The 14,107-nt window shown below is 44.1% G+C and overlaps 1 protein-coding gene and 1 pseudogene across 3 annotated transcripts in view; one reads left to right on the plus strand and one right to left on the minus strand.

Annotated features, from left to right (window-relative positions):
- Window positions 1-530: 530 nt before the first annotated feature.
- Window positions 531-14,107, minus strand: part of ABAT (4-aminobutyrate aminotransferase) — a 44,208-nt gene continuing 30,631 nt past the window's right edge. For both annotated transcript variants that reach the window (XM_083710941.1, XM_083710942.1), the window contains 6 exons: window positions 13,317-13,465; window positions 12,597-12,734; window positions 10,035-10,202; window positions 8,957-9,103; window positions 6,202-6,313; window positions 531-5,204 (listed from right to left, as the gene is read on the minus strand). In XM_083710941.1, the coding sequence (XP_083567067.1) occupies window positions 5,083-5,204; window positions 6,202-6,313; window positions 8,957-9,103; window positions 10,035-10,202; window positions 12,597-12,734; window positions 13,317-13,465 (836 nt within the window). In that variant the 3' untranslated portion in view covers window positions 531-5,082. The remainder of the gene's footprint in view (window positions 5,205-6,201; window positions 6,314-8,956; window positions 9,104-10,034; window positions 10,203-12,596; window positions 12,735-13,316; window positions 13,466-14,107) is intronic.
- Window positions 9,446-9,936, plus strand: LOC310831028 (small nuclear ribonucleoprotein F pseudogene; annotated as a pseudogene). The gene has a single exon. The product of its transcript is annotated as a small nuclear ribonucleoprotein F pseudogene (transcript).

Genomic DNA, 14,107 nt, shown 5'->3' on the forward strand with positions numbered 1-14,107 from the left:
CAATGGCCCATCTAGCTCAGCATCCTCTGCTCACTGTGGCCAACCAGATGCCCCATGGGAATCCTGCAAGCAGGACCCCAGCCCAGGAGCCCTCTCCCTTCCTGCGGTTTCCAGCAATGGGCATTCAGAAGCATTACTGCCTCTGACTGTGCAGGTACATAATAGCCTTCATGACAAGTAGCCATGGATAGCCTTCTCCCCGTGAATTTGCCCAACAAAGCCACCACTGCCTCCTGTGGCAGTGAGTTCCACAGTTTAACCATGAGCTACATGAAGAACTTCCTTTTATGCTGAACCTTCATTGAACATGCACAAGTTCTAGTGTTTCAAGATAGGAAGGATACCTTTCTCAATCCACTTTCTCTGTACCATGCAGGATTTTACGAACTTGTTTTTTATAAACATTCTAATCCTTTACTTCTGCCCCCATTCCTCACTGGCATGTTGTCGTCACACCCCACACCTCAGACTCGTTGGCCCCAAATGTCTCCTCCCCCTGTTTTTAAAAAAACACCTCTACTCCCGTCATATTTCAGTTATAAATATTTTATTTTAAGAATACTGATTAACACAGGAAACGTTATTTCATGGATCTGTGCGACATGGTAACTGGCTACATCAAGTTAGGTACTGGCTCACGCATGAATTTGGCACAGTTAACAGAGAGGCTGTAAACAAAGATTATTACTTTCTTTTTTAAAAAAGGATGTCTGTTAACACCATAGAGCTTCCCTAGGTTAAAGCATCCACCATGGTCTGAGAGCCATGGTTAGGTTGTGCACACGTGTTCACAGTTAACAGTGTTCCATTAAAAAAAATTACTTTAAAAGAAGAAACCGGACAGGCGGAGAAGTTATTTTATGAACAATAAAACAAGAATGTGGCAAATGTGCAGGTTACCAGATCTTGGGGTTCCGTCAGCAGGGAGGGACCCCAGGGTCATCTTGTCCAACCCCCTGCAACGCAGGAATCACAGCTAAAGTACAAGACTCACTAGGGATGCCTACAACGTCAATTGTGTCGATATGCTGAAGGACTCTGATTCCCTGCTACTGGCAATGGAGTCTGGCTTCTTTCCCAAAGGTCTCCAACCTGCTAAAGATGCGGCAGAGATTAAACTTTGATGCATGGGTGCTTGCGGGGAAATATCTGGAAAAACATGCAGAAGAAGTCCAGTCTCCCAAGGGCAGGAGCGTTAAGTAGTTTAGTACCCCCACCCCAACTACGTTTTGAAATGCTAAGTGTCGCAAGCTGTGGGATAAGCTTTCTTTCTTATGCACAAAGAGGCCTGGAACCTTTGGGTGTATATATTCCTATCCCATAGCTGTCAACTTACAGATTTGAAAATAAGGGATCAGCAGCCAAAATAAGGGATTTTGCAATGGTAAAGAGTTACATACATTGGTAGGATTGACAGATGCTGTTAATCCAGCATGAGGCGGTTGCCGCGCAGCGGCAACCGCTGAAGCGCCGCCCTTCTGCGTCCCTCCCCATCCCCTCCTCTTCCTCCTCCTTCAGGCCGCCTCCTCAGCTGCCACCACTACTGCCGCTTAGGGGCGGCGTGGGCAAGAGTCTCTCTCCCTCCCCCCCCTCGGGCAGGGAAGGGCCGATGGAACTCCTCGCACCAGGACGGCGGCGCCAGCGCGCGCTCTCGTGGCGGAGGACCCCGAGCCGCTGCTTCCCTCCCAAGTCGGGCAAGCATGAAACCTGGGAAATTTAAGGGACACCATCAATAAGGAACAGCAGCAGGACATGGTGCTGGGATAAGGGAGTTTCCCGCTAAATAAGGGACGGTTGACAGCTATGTCCTATCCCCATAGGTAAAGGAGTTCTTTGGACATTAAGAATAGGCAAGGGGCAGTATAAAATGAAATGTGAGGAAGAAGCAATTAGCCTGTTGGAACTAATGACTTGGAGCACTCAGGATTATTGGAGCTATTTAGTTAACAGGTACCCAAGGGTACAGACTGGTACGATACTGCTATTGTAAGGTGCCAGGGCAGTCTTGAACTGGGGATTCCAGCAGTCAAGTGCAAGGTGCCCTGCTGTGGAATTCCAGCAGTTTGATCAATGGGAGACCTGCTGCCCTACAGCGCCCCCATTACAAATGGCCAAAGAGTGGCAATGCAGCTATCAGCAGGTCTGGTGACACAAAGCGGCCAATGAAGGCTCCACTTGCTTCTTCCTATGCTGCCTACTGAAAAGGTCCTGGCGATTTTGTGATTGCATAAATCATGCCGTGGTCTCTCTCCTTTGCATAGATTGTTCAGCATTGCTATAATTTTGCTACTCCAGATTTGCTTATCATGGCAAGTAGGGGACGATGGAGAGGGGGAAAGGATCTGAAGCCCTTCCCTCAACCCCTGCAAATCTTATTCCACCATCTCCCTGACTTCTGAGATTTTAGAAGTCATTGCCTAAGTGCTTCCACGTATCATAACCACAAGGATTAGTCAAAGATTCCCAGGAAGTGGGAATAACCCCACTGTGTGCTATTTCCTGGCTCTGGTGGTCAAGCATTGCAGGTTCAATCCCCAGGCAGGGCTGGGTGAGACTCCATGCCCAAAATCCTTAAAAGCCCCTGCTGGTCAGTGTAGTAGACAATACTGGGTTAGGTGGATCAATGGTCTGACTTAATTCAAAGTAGCTTTCTATGTTCCTAAAAGGAAGGGCCATAACCCAGTGGCGGAACATCTGCTTGGCATGCAGAAGATCCAGGTAGGACTAGGGAACCCTCCATGCCTGAAACCCCTTGCCAGACAAGTTATTTTGGCACCTGAGACACACAGCCACCTCTCCCCATCCTTGGCAGTAATAAATTAAGCAGTCCTGAATGCTGAATTTTCAGGACGCACTGAATCAGCTGCCTGAAATGGCTTTTTAATCCTCAGCCTAATGGCAGAGCAGGTCCTGCTGCTGATGTTGTCTTAAAAGGGAAATAGGAGACATAGCACAGGATGGGGTTTTTTTTGGGGGGGTGCATACAGAAGACTCCCTTTCTGTTGAACACATGTTTCTCTCCCCCCCCTTTTCAGGCAATACTGAGTGACAGGGACAGCAAGGTAAGGAGTTGTGACAGAGCATTTTGAGTAGAGGAGGGTGAATTTCTCTGTCTCTTCATCCCATAAAGAACTCCATTTATGAGAAGGGTATGCATGGTGGGAGGGGAGGTGGGGCGGAATAAAGGCACAGTATCTAAAAAAAAGCACATGGAGTTTGGCCCAGTCTTGGACAAGCAAGCCACATGCTTGTGTATTACAACCACAAAGTCTAGAAACTTAAAATCAGTGTTAAAAGTGCTGAAGAAGTTATTTGAAAATTGTTTAGTGGTGTGTGTGACTTTCCTTAAAACATATCATCTTCTTCCCAATCCATACAAAAGTCCACACTTTCTGCTTAGCAGACAACCTTGTAAAAAACTCCAAAACTTCAAAACCCACACCCACAAACTCTGCTGCTTCTCCCCCCCCCCATCTCTCTCTCTGGACACCAAAATTGGCAGGAGGACATCTGTGTGCGACATATCGCCCCAGCATGGAAGATATTTGAGGCCAAGTGACAATGCTTCAAGGCTAAAACACAGTCCAGCCACATGCAGCTGCAGGTCTGGGGTGGCAGGACGGACCATTTGCTTTTGCTGCCTGCCTGGGATTGTAAAATGGGGAGGTCATCAAAAACTGCCCCACGTTCAATGAGCTGGTGTATTCACCAGTTAACGCAGGCCTTGTTTCATCTGCAAAAGGCTAAGCATTGCTAAGATAAATTAGTATTCTGGTTCCGACAGATGAGGGGTGCCTTTCTGCACCTTTGCAACAGGGCTGTTCATTGTGCATCTCTAAATGTGCAAATCGAGACCTTTTGCACCAAGCCAGATGTTTGCCTTCGGAAGCACCATCTACATGATTTAGTCTCACCGATGTGACTTTAGTAGAATCACAGAATTCCAGAACTGGAAGGGACCCCAAGGGCCATCTAGTCCAACCCCCTGCAATGCAGGAATCATAGCTAATGAATCTCTGACTTAAGCTCTGCTTAAAATCCTCCAGCAAAGGAGAGTTCTGTGCTGGCAGAGATATTTGGCGCAGGAAGTGTGGTAGGTATAAAAAGGAACCTCTCTTTATTAAGGAGGAGCTCACTGGCCAGGGGTCCAAAGTTCAGTGCCCGGCATTTCCACTAAAAGGGTTGGGGTAGCGATCCCAAACATCTACAATGCTCAAGGGCAGTGACCCATGCAGGGTTAGGAAACTGCATCAAAGAGAAATTGGGTATAAGCCTCTGGTGTTCTGCATATAGGGAAATGCAATGGGGAACTCAAAAGGAAACTGGGACCCAGGGTCTGAGTCCAAAGGCATGCAAGCTGAAGCTAAGCAGGTCTGAGTCCAGTCAGTGCTTGGATGGGAGATGTCCTGGGAACCTGGCAGATACCACCTTTGCTACCACAGAAGAAGAAAAATGGGACATATATGCAAGGAAAGAAAAAAAGGTGTTTGTTTGTTTTTTACGAAAAAGAGGGGGGAATGATTCAATTGCTTAAATACAAACACAGTTGGCTCCAGTCAGTGATTATTTGTGGGTCTGGGGGCTCTGGGGTGTGCATGGATGTGCATGAATAGCTGTTCCCATCTGCATTGGTATGTATACAGAGCTCTGGATCAGTGGCAGTAGGTGTGCATTTTCAAAAGTCTCACTGCCACCTTAAGGGTAGGAAATTTGTTGTTATAAACGCCGGGAAGCTCTCAAGAATCCCGCTTCAGAGACTAAATGCACCAAACATCTAGCATGTGTTCTAACCAAGATAATGAACAACCCTTAAGTTGGCTGCCCAGAACCGAGAATACTTGCAAGGAATTTCAAAAGCACCAGAGGGTGTCCAGAGTTTTAAGTCCGAAGCAGCTCGAATTGGTGCTAAGCATGGGAAAATAAAACAAACGTTTGAAAAACAAAACAAACCCCCCACTTTATGAATTCGGTTTTTCCTATTAGTGAAAATATATATATATATATTTATATATATGTTTATGATTTTAAATAAACTATTCTCAGACTCTTATAGGATTTGGGCTCTCTCAGTGCAAGACTCAGCTACTTGAAGTCTGCCAAGATGTCGCTGAAGATGTTCAGGAAGAGGTGTGCGTGGTGGTCGCGGAAGACCAAAGTAGGCCGGAAACGGATTGATCTGTCGCCGCTGCCTCCTAACACGACACCTAAGGACAGGAAAACGCAGTTTAGAAATGCCTTGTGCTCTTTAGTCAGACAGCATACAAGCAGAGGAATGTACACTTTGCACCAAATCCCTCCTTCAAATAGAAAACTAAATTATCCTCAGCGCAGACTCCTTGGAAATAATGGACTTAAGTTTGCTTCGTCCTTCAATTTCAGTGGGCAAGCTTTAACGGTCATTGGATGTGACTCACATTTTCTGCTTTTTCTTTCTGATTTCAAAGAAGTTATTCAGGGTCGAATTTAGGGGAGTGCAACTGGTTCACTCGCACTGGATGCCCAGCGGAGAGGGTGCTGCGGGGGGCAGCATGACAATGACAAGCATCAAAAGGCAAGAGGTGGGCCCCTCAGATTTTGGTGTCGCACAGGGTGCTGCTGAAATTTTAAAGCCTGAAGTCCACCACTGAGTTACTTGGTTTGTGATTGCCAAAACAAAATAATCTGCAGACTTGAAAACAGACTTCGTAACATGGAGGATTTGTTTACCAAAGTGATCATCTTTTGTGGAATGCTGGAACAACTTCCATAAGTATTGTAAATCCGCAGGATCAATTGTTCAGTGTTTTGCAATGCATTATTTTATAATACATAATTAAGTTTATTTTACAATAAATTATAAACAAATAAGAAACTCTCCGTTCTGTTTGTTTCTTAAAGTAAGTTTCTAGTCCTTACTCCTGCTAAAACGTGCATGAACATGTGTGGAGAATAGCAGTGAACTCTGATGCCAAAGAGATCAAGATTTCCACTGGTTGCAGGTTGGACCTCACTGCCCTTTTGTCACTAGTAGCATTAAATAAAAAACAAAACCAGTGGGATCTATTATGCAAAATGAGAGCAATTATGCAGCTGCTTGATGCCACTGGATGACAACTCCCACCATCACTGGCCATTGGCTATGCAGAGTAGCCAAAACCCTTGCGACTCAAATTGATGAGAAATAAGTCAACAGGTGCAGCTACAAACCCCACAGAGCCTTACCTTTGTTTCTGGCTAGTACAATGAGCTTGTTCCTGATAGCATCATTTGGAGTGTCAAATGAACAGAAGGTCCCTCGCCCTCGCACCCTGCTCATCAGATGTGGGTAGCGGCTCTGAAAAGAGGGAAGGAGAATTTAAGTCAGTTCTAACTCTGCTTTTGCTACGAACAGAGAAGCCAGGATGAGTAGTGGACCAGGGAGCTGCCCTCTCTGGGAGAAGCCTCTCGCGAGGCGCATAGCTGTCAAGCGTCCCTTATTTGGCGGGACAGTCCCTTATCCCAGCGCCATGTCCCGCTGCTGTCCCTTATTGATGATGTCCCTTAAATAAGCTACTGAAGGTAATGGGGCCCTTTCTATGTCCAGCTGTCCTTTGTCAACAACAAATTGTTGCTTTTTTGTGTTGAATGTATGCTATATGGTAATTTATGGACCTAATAGGTATCTAAAGCCATTAGCATGCAACAAAATATGTATTTTATCAAAGTAATTGTTGATTCCTTATTTTGGCTGCTGATCCCTTATTTTCGAGGCTGCTGGTCCCTTATTTTCAAATCTGTAAGTTGACAGCTATGCCGTGGCGTCCAGATGCAAGGCTAAAAAGAGACCCCCAAACACAAATAGAACCTAACAAAAATGGCTATTGTTAGTGGCAACTTCAAAGAAAACCAAGCCGGCTGCTGCTGCTTTGTCGTAAGACAAAGGCGAGTTTGCTGGATCAGGCCAAAAGCCCATTTAGTCCAGCATCAGCCAGCCAATAGCTGATGGAAACCCACAAGCAAGATCTGAGTGCAACAGCACACTCCATGCTTGCAATTCCTTCTCGTTCCTGCATTTGTAGGGTTGCCATACGGCTGGAATCTCTCAGACATACACAGAATACTGTAGTAGGAAGCAGTGTCTGGGTGGAAATTGGCAAAATGTCCAGGAATATCCGGACGTATGGCAACCCATGTCAGCATTGTCGTTTTTGCTGATTTTCCTTAAAAACAGCTCAAAAACATCATTAATTTTTTATTTATTTTTTACTTTTGTGTCTGGATTTTCACTCTTTGAAATATGGGAACCCTACTATTTGTGTAATCCTCTTTCAAAGCTATCCAACTTGGTGACCATCACTGCCTCCCATGGGAGCGAGTGCAAAGAAGTACTTATCTTTTGCCCCTCCAGACTCTCCTAACATTCAGATTCATTGGATGACTGCATTCTTATTAAATTACGCAGGAGAATGAATCAGTTTCTTTCAGTCGCTGACCAGAGTGTACGTAGGAGAGCATTATCTCCTTTCTCTACACCATGCATAATTTTATATACCACTGTCATGTCCCCCTGTTAACTTGCCTTTCCCCCTAAACTAAAGTGCCCCAATCCTTGTAAACCTTCCTCCAACCCCTTGGCCATTTTTGATCCCCTTTTCTGAAACTTCTGAGCTTCACAATATCCTTCTTCAAGTGACCAGTGCTGTCGAAGTCAGGTGTCACCAAAGACAGGTGTAACGGCCTAGCAATATCGGCTGTTTTATTTTCAGCTTCTCTCCTTAGGATTTCTAAGATGACATCTGCCTTTTTCATAGCTGCAGTTCAGTTGTATATTACACTGTGGTGTTGCCAGCTGTTAATCTAAACCTTGCTGAATCACAGGACGAAAAGCCAGGCTGCAGAAGACAGCTTTGCTGGCACCTTGCTGAATAAACGGAGCTGGTGTCTTCTTACTGCAAGTGAGAACAGAAGGTATTGTTGGTGCAAAGCAGTCCTTGCACCTTGCTGAACTGCCGGAGAAGGCAGGACTTTGCTTGCACCTTGCCGACTGGAGATTGCGTGTTACTTGCACCACACAGTGACTGGAGGCAGTGATAGCGTGTTTGTGGCAGAGGATACTGTACATGGATTTGGCTGCGTTACCAGCACTCACAGTAACAGCCAGTTTGCATAATTACACATCTACGGCTTGAGGAAAGCTTGAGGGTTAAGCCACGGTGGCTGAGTCCATGCAAAACAGAGATGGGAAACCTGTGGCCCTCCAGATGGACTACAACTCCCATCAACACCGGCCACTGGTTAGGCTGGCTGAGGCTGATGGGAGTTGGAGTCTGGCAACATTTGGAGGGGAGGGAACAGGTTCTCTGCCCCTGATGTAAATAAGTTGTTATTCTCTCTGCAAATAAAATGTCAGCATCTTCTAATAAGCTTGGGCTGTGATTGCAACCCAATCCTGGATTTCTTATTCTTATAATAGCCGCTCAGCCGCAATACAAAGAACCGGCCAATCTGAAATTAGTGCTGTGCTAAAATCTGTCCCCCAGATTCTCAAAGGTTTTGTTCTTCTGCAGAAGAGGCTTCTGTTTCTTGGCCTCATTCTTGGGGCATTCTGGGATTTCTGTAGCATTTCAAAACCTACTCTTGTGATTTAAGTACCAGCCTAGCATTGGCACCTGCAAGCTATGTTTGTAGCTTAATAGTGAGATGATTTGTAGAATGACAGGAAGCTCACAAACTGCCCTTGGCCACCTCAAAAGTGCATCAGAAACCCTGTACCCTACCCAAGCGGATTTAATCAACGTAGGAAGAGTCTTTCTGGATCAGGCCACTAAGATGCCTCAAAAGGAAACTCGCATGTAGGACTTGAGCACATGAGTATTTTCCCCTTTTGCAGTTTCCAGCAACTGGTTTTCAGAAGCATTACTGCCTCCAGCCATAAAGAAAGAAAGAAATCACAATTTATGGCACAGCACTTGATAAATTTTTTTGCATGGAGGCTTACCTGTAAATCCAGCAGCCCTGACAACAGAGCTTTCCCTGCATGCGTAACATTGCTGAGAAGATCCTCTCTTTTGATAACATTAATGACTTCTGCAAGCAGAAGGTTCTTGGAGGGATCCCCAAGCCACGTGTTGAAAATCCGATATGGCTGCAGGGCAGATGGATGGAAGGAGAGAACAAGCGAACAGGAGAAACAATGAGGATTGTAAGAAATGGTTAACACAACGGATTCCAGTATGTTTAACTAACAGCAGTGCAAGCTAAGAAGATAATGCCTCGCACATCTTTGCTCCTTGATCCGTTAAGACAATTGAAGGAGACTTTGGCCCCTCTGTCAGGCTGCTGCCCACCATCAAAGCAACAAGGCTGCCTGCCGACATTTAAACAAAACATTCCATGCACTTCAATGGAGTTGAGTGTGGTTCAGTTTCCTCTAATGCACTTTTTAATAGAATGACCAGGGAGTCAGCTGAGATAGGGGTTAGGGGTTTAAAACCAGCTGCACAGCAGAGCTTTGGCGGGCACACGTGCTGCCTGCGAGTAATTTTTTTGTTGCCACAGCTGCCCTTAGGTTGGTCTGGTTGCTATGAGTCTGCCTCTCAATCCAAAGCCCTTCCTAAACGGGCTTACTGGGAAGCCAGTGATGGTGAAGCTGAAGTGGGGGATGGAATACAAAGGCTACCTCGTCTCTGTCGATGGCTACATGAACATGCAGCTTGCAAATACAGAATATATTGATGGTGCATTATCTGGACACCTTGGTGAAGTTCTGATAAGGTGTAATAATGTCCTTCATATAAGGGGTGTGGAAGAAGAAGAAGATGGAGAAATGAGAGAATAACTATTTTGGGGGGAAAGTTGTTGTTGTTTTTTAACTGTGCTAAGAAATTTAGTTGTCCGGTTTTGTTTGTTTGCTTTTTGAAAGTTTCGTCAAGTAACATTTTTTATGGCCAAACGATAAACATTGTCATTAAAGAAAAATTACCAAAAAACCAAAACTAAACAAAACCAGCTGCACAGATATTGTAGGGCAGCATGTGGAACCAAATGAAAGCTAAGGTTCCCTATCTGTGACTTACAGCATTGGCCCGGAATTCCTCTTTGTGGAAAAACCCGCCACTCATCATCTTCTTGCTGAAGCTCAGCACGTCGGCTGGGTCATCCAGGCCCCAGTGTTCATGGGCCCAGAACTTGCCGGTACATCCGCCTCCCGTCTGCACCTCGTCCACCAAGAAACCACAGCCATGCTGCTCAGAGAGAGTGGACAATGTTAGTTACTTGGAGAGTCAGTGGTGATGTAGTGCTTATGTAGCACCCTGCTTGTGGTTAACGCTTAGCTGGAATGAAATATTCAACGCAGCAATAGAGAAATTAAAATAGTAATTTATTTGTCAGACAAATAAATGAGAGGCACAGTGGTATATGGTTACCAAGCTCTGGCCTGGCCTCCTGCCATTCTGGCCAGCACTTATATTTCCTTAATCCAGCCCCCTTGCTGCTCCTGTGGCTGCCTCTGTCCAATCAGCCTGGTTGAAATTCCTATTGGCTGTTTGCTAGAACCAATCACAAAAGATACACCCATTTCCTTTTGCCCTTTTATGGGAAACAAAAAGCTATATATTCTTCTATCTATAAATGACAAATAAGTAGTAATATATCTTACATGTGTCTCAACATGGAACCTTAATTACCAGCTCACCTCTTGCCCTCCTTGCCCTATTGCCTTCCAAAACAGATGGTTAATCTTAACTTTTTATCTTCAAGGATCTTGAGTTCACATCATCATTGAAAGATCTCCTTCTTTTGGAGGTCTCTAAACAAAGGCCTGACAACCATATGTGTGCTCTAATGATGTTTCCTGCTTGGCAGGAGGGCTGGGCTGGTGGCTGATGGCCCCTGTGATCTCTTCCAACTATATGAAATAAGAATCCATCATTTCTTAAATCCTTTGCATAATTACATTTAAGCCAATATATTTAATACATAACATAAATAACCTTTTAAAAGAAAAAGAAATCTTAAAAGGATCTCAGTTTAAGAAAGAAACAACTTTAGAAAAAGACTTCCCAAAATGCTCCCTCCTTTTCTGCCAGCTAGATGCTTTTTTCCCATTGCTCTTGACCTTTTAACCTTAGGAAAATATGGCTCAAGTTTAATGGGAGGCACATGGTTTTATTTTACTATTTATCAACTCTTAATTTATGTTTTCTCAGCCTTTTTTATATTCTGTAATATATAGGGTCAGTGTAACCTTGGCTCTCAGCCTGTAATCCCCTTTTTGACTTTGAGAATTGTTTTCTGCTATAAATCAGGGGGGCCCCCTTGTCTAGGAGGAAAAACATTGCCAAGGTTCTTAGGCAGCTGGTCTTTTGCCTGGCATAAACATTTGAAAATCTTTAGGCTTTTTAAAATGCAGGCCCTGATCAAAAAATATAAGCTTTGATAAAAAATGCAGGCTTATGATTAGATGCCTCACTTAGAGTGCTAGAGTAGGACCTGGGAGACCAGGGTTCAAATCTAACTCAAGAAGCTCACTGGGTGACCTTGGGCCATTCACAGCCTCTCAGGCTAGCCTACCTCACAGGGTTGTTGTGGGGATTAAATGAGTGGGAGAACCATGTGCACCACTTGAACGCCTTAGAGTAAAAGGTGGAATGTAAGCGCAATAACTAGTAAAATAAAGAACTGGGACTCTCAGCAGGTGGGGTTAGGAGGAATAACAAGGAACTGAATAGGACAGATGTTTCCCTACTGCCTTCCCTGCAATGACTGCAGAAGACAGCAGTTTACAGGATATGTGGATGAAGCATCTGAGATGCCTGCACTGCACATCCCACCAATAGAATTGCTGTGCAGTTGAGAAATGGGTTCTTGGATCAATGGGACCCTGCAGTCTTCATCTGAGGCCCTTCTCCATGTGCCTCCTCTGATGGAGGTGCAGAGGGTAATGACACAAAAATGGCCTTCTTAGTGGCTTGTGGAATACTCTCCTCAGGGCGCCATCATTATCTGTTTTTAGGCATCAGGCAAAAAGATTTTTATTCACCTGGGCCTCTGAATTTATTTATTTTTTGCCTATCTTTTAGTGGGGTCGAGTTAGTCTACTCAGAGTAGGATTAGCAGTGGATACAACCCCAAATAATTGCTGTGTTATCATGTTTGTTTTCAATCTGTGCATCTAAGCATAATTCTTTTTTGGGGGGTGGAGAGGAGGCAGTCTATCCTGCTCTCTGTTTTTGACGTTAATTAATGTTTCGGTCTCCTTGAACTGAACATTAATAATAATTATAATTATAATTAAACAAATTTATATACCACCCTGCACTGAAAGACCACAGGGCAGTTTATAACATAGAAGACAAAAGTCAATACATAGCATATCTATACAATATAAAAATCAAAAGTTACATAAATACAATTATGATAATAAAAAATAAATGATAGAATAGAGATTCTTGGAACAGCATAAAAAACAGACTGGATTTGTACATAGCCTTTGGGATACAAGTGCCTTGTAACGGTAACAACAACAACAACAACAACAACAACAACAACAACAACAGCAAACATTCAAATCAACCCACCACAAACAATGGGAAGCTTGGCAATATCCCAAATTTTAAGTCTGGCTTTCTACCAACCTTCCTGGCAATGTCCCTCAGCTTTCTGAAGAAGTCATCTGAGGCATGGTTGTCCCCTCCTTCTGACTGAATGGGCTCAACGATAATTCCTGCCACAACTTTCTTCTTTTTCCTGTATTTTACAATCAAATCTTCCACCTGTATGTTGAACATTTTTTTATTTTTTTAAAAAACAACTGGCTGTTGACATCCCCCCCACCCCACATTAAATGTAAGAGCCAACTTATATTTTAAGGGAAAATGAAATGGAAATGATTCGGGGCGGGTGAAGTGAACAAATGATGTTTGGGTTATTCCTTCAGAGAAGCTAAGTACAGTTGGTTTAAACTGGTTCTCTTATCTCTTTCTGTCAAGGTCACGCTGACTATAAAAGTAAGGCCAGAAGGAGCCTGGGTTTCACTTTCTCTTTCTATCTCTCTTCCTTCTGGTGTGGTGTTCTGTATATAGTGTTGAGGGACCTAGTATAAGTTATTGTAAGTTTAAGTCTGCTGCAGCTTGATTTCTTATGGGCAGTGCCAATCCTGAATGTATTGGATTTATGACCATTATGTTCATTTGCCTTCAGTAGCAGCAGTAAAGCTCTGCTGGATGAAATATTAATTGCTTCTGGTCTATTTTTGGGGAATCATGCAATGTGTTTAATTTTTCACTCTGCTAACTACACATTGGAGTTCTGCTCTGAATCAATATATGAGTAGAATTTCATGACCAAGATCTCACCTCTTCTAGGCAGCGGGCCTCTTCCTGTTGATTTTCTCTCACAAAGTCTTCCAGAGGATACTTCAGCCTTGGAAAGGGAGCGATGGGCCAGTCAAAGGAAGGGATGTCCAGTTTGTGGATGGCTTTGGAATGCGTGGCAGCTAAGCAGCCTGCAGGAAGGGGCAACACCAACACATTGACTCGTTTATTTTTTTAAAGCAGTTTTTTTCCTTTCTGGTTTTCTTAGAATACATTCCTGGCAGCTAAGCTTCAAAAGTAACAGTTATATAATATAAAACATTCAAGATGTGGCACCCACGCCACTCACCCACAGTCCATCTATCGATCCCATTATGCTACCCTGCCTCAGAATGAGATGAAGAGAATGGACTGTACTGCTCTAATTGCAGGTGTGAAAGAGCCTCATTTTTAGTACCTCCTTCTTGTGTAAAGAAGCTCACCACAAGAAGAAAAGTAGTGCAGCAGGAAAATTTATACTGCTTTGCTAGTTTTCTACTTGAGAGGATTTATTTTTAACGTGCAGGAGCGTATTTGGGAAGTTTTTAATGTTTGATTCTATTTTTAATATTCTGTTGGGAGCCGCCCAGAATGGCTGGGAAAACCCAACCAGATGGACAGGGTAGAAATAATAAATTATTATTATCATTAGAAAAAATGGCATGCACCCACCCACCCGCCTATCCAACTAGCTTGTCAGTAGCATTCATTCTATCACCACAGGCCTCTTTCAACTGCATGGCATTGATGTTACCTGACTGCCAAGGCTGCTGTTTGTTTTGAGGGCGGCCATG

The sequence above is a fragment of the Podarcis gaigeae genome (assembly GCF_964106915.1).
Source record: "Podarcis gaigeae genome assembly, chromosome: 14".
Taxonomy (NCBI): Eukaryota; Metazoa; Chordata; class Lepidosauria; order Squamata; family Lacertidae; genus Podarcis; species Podarcis gaigeae.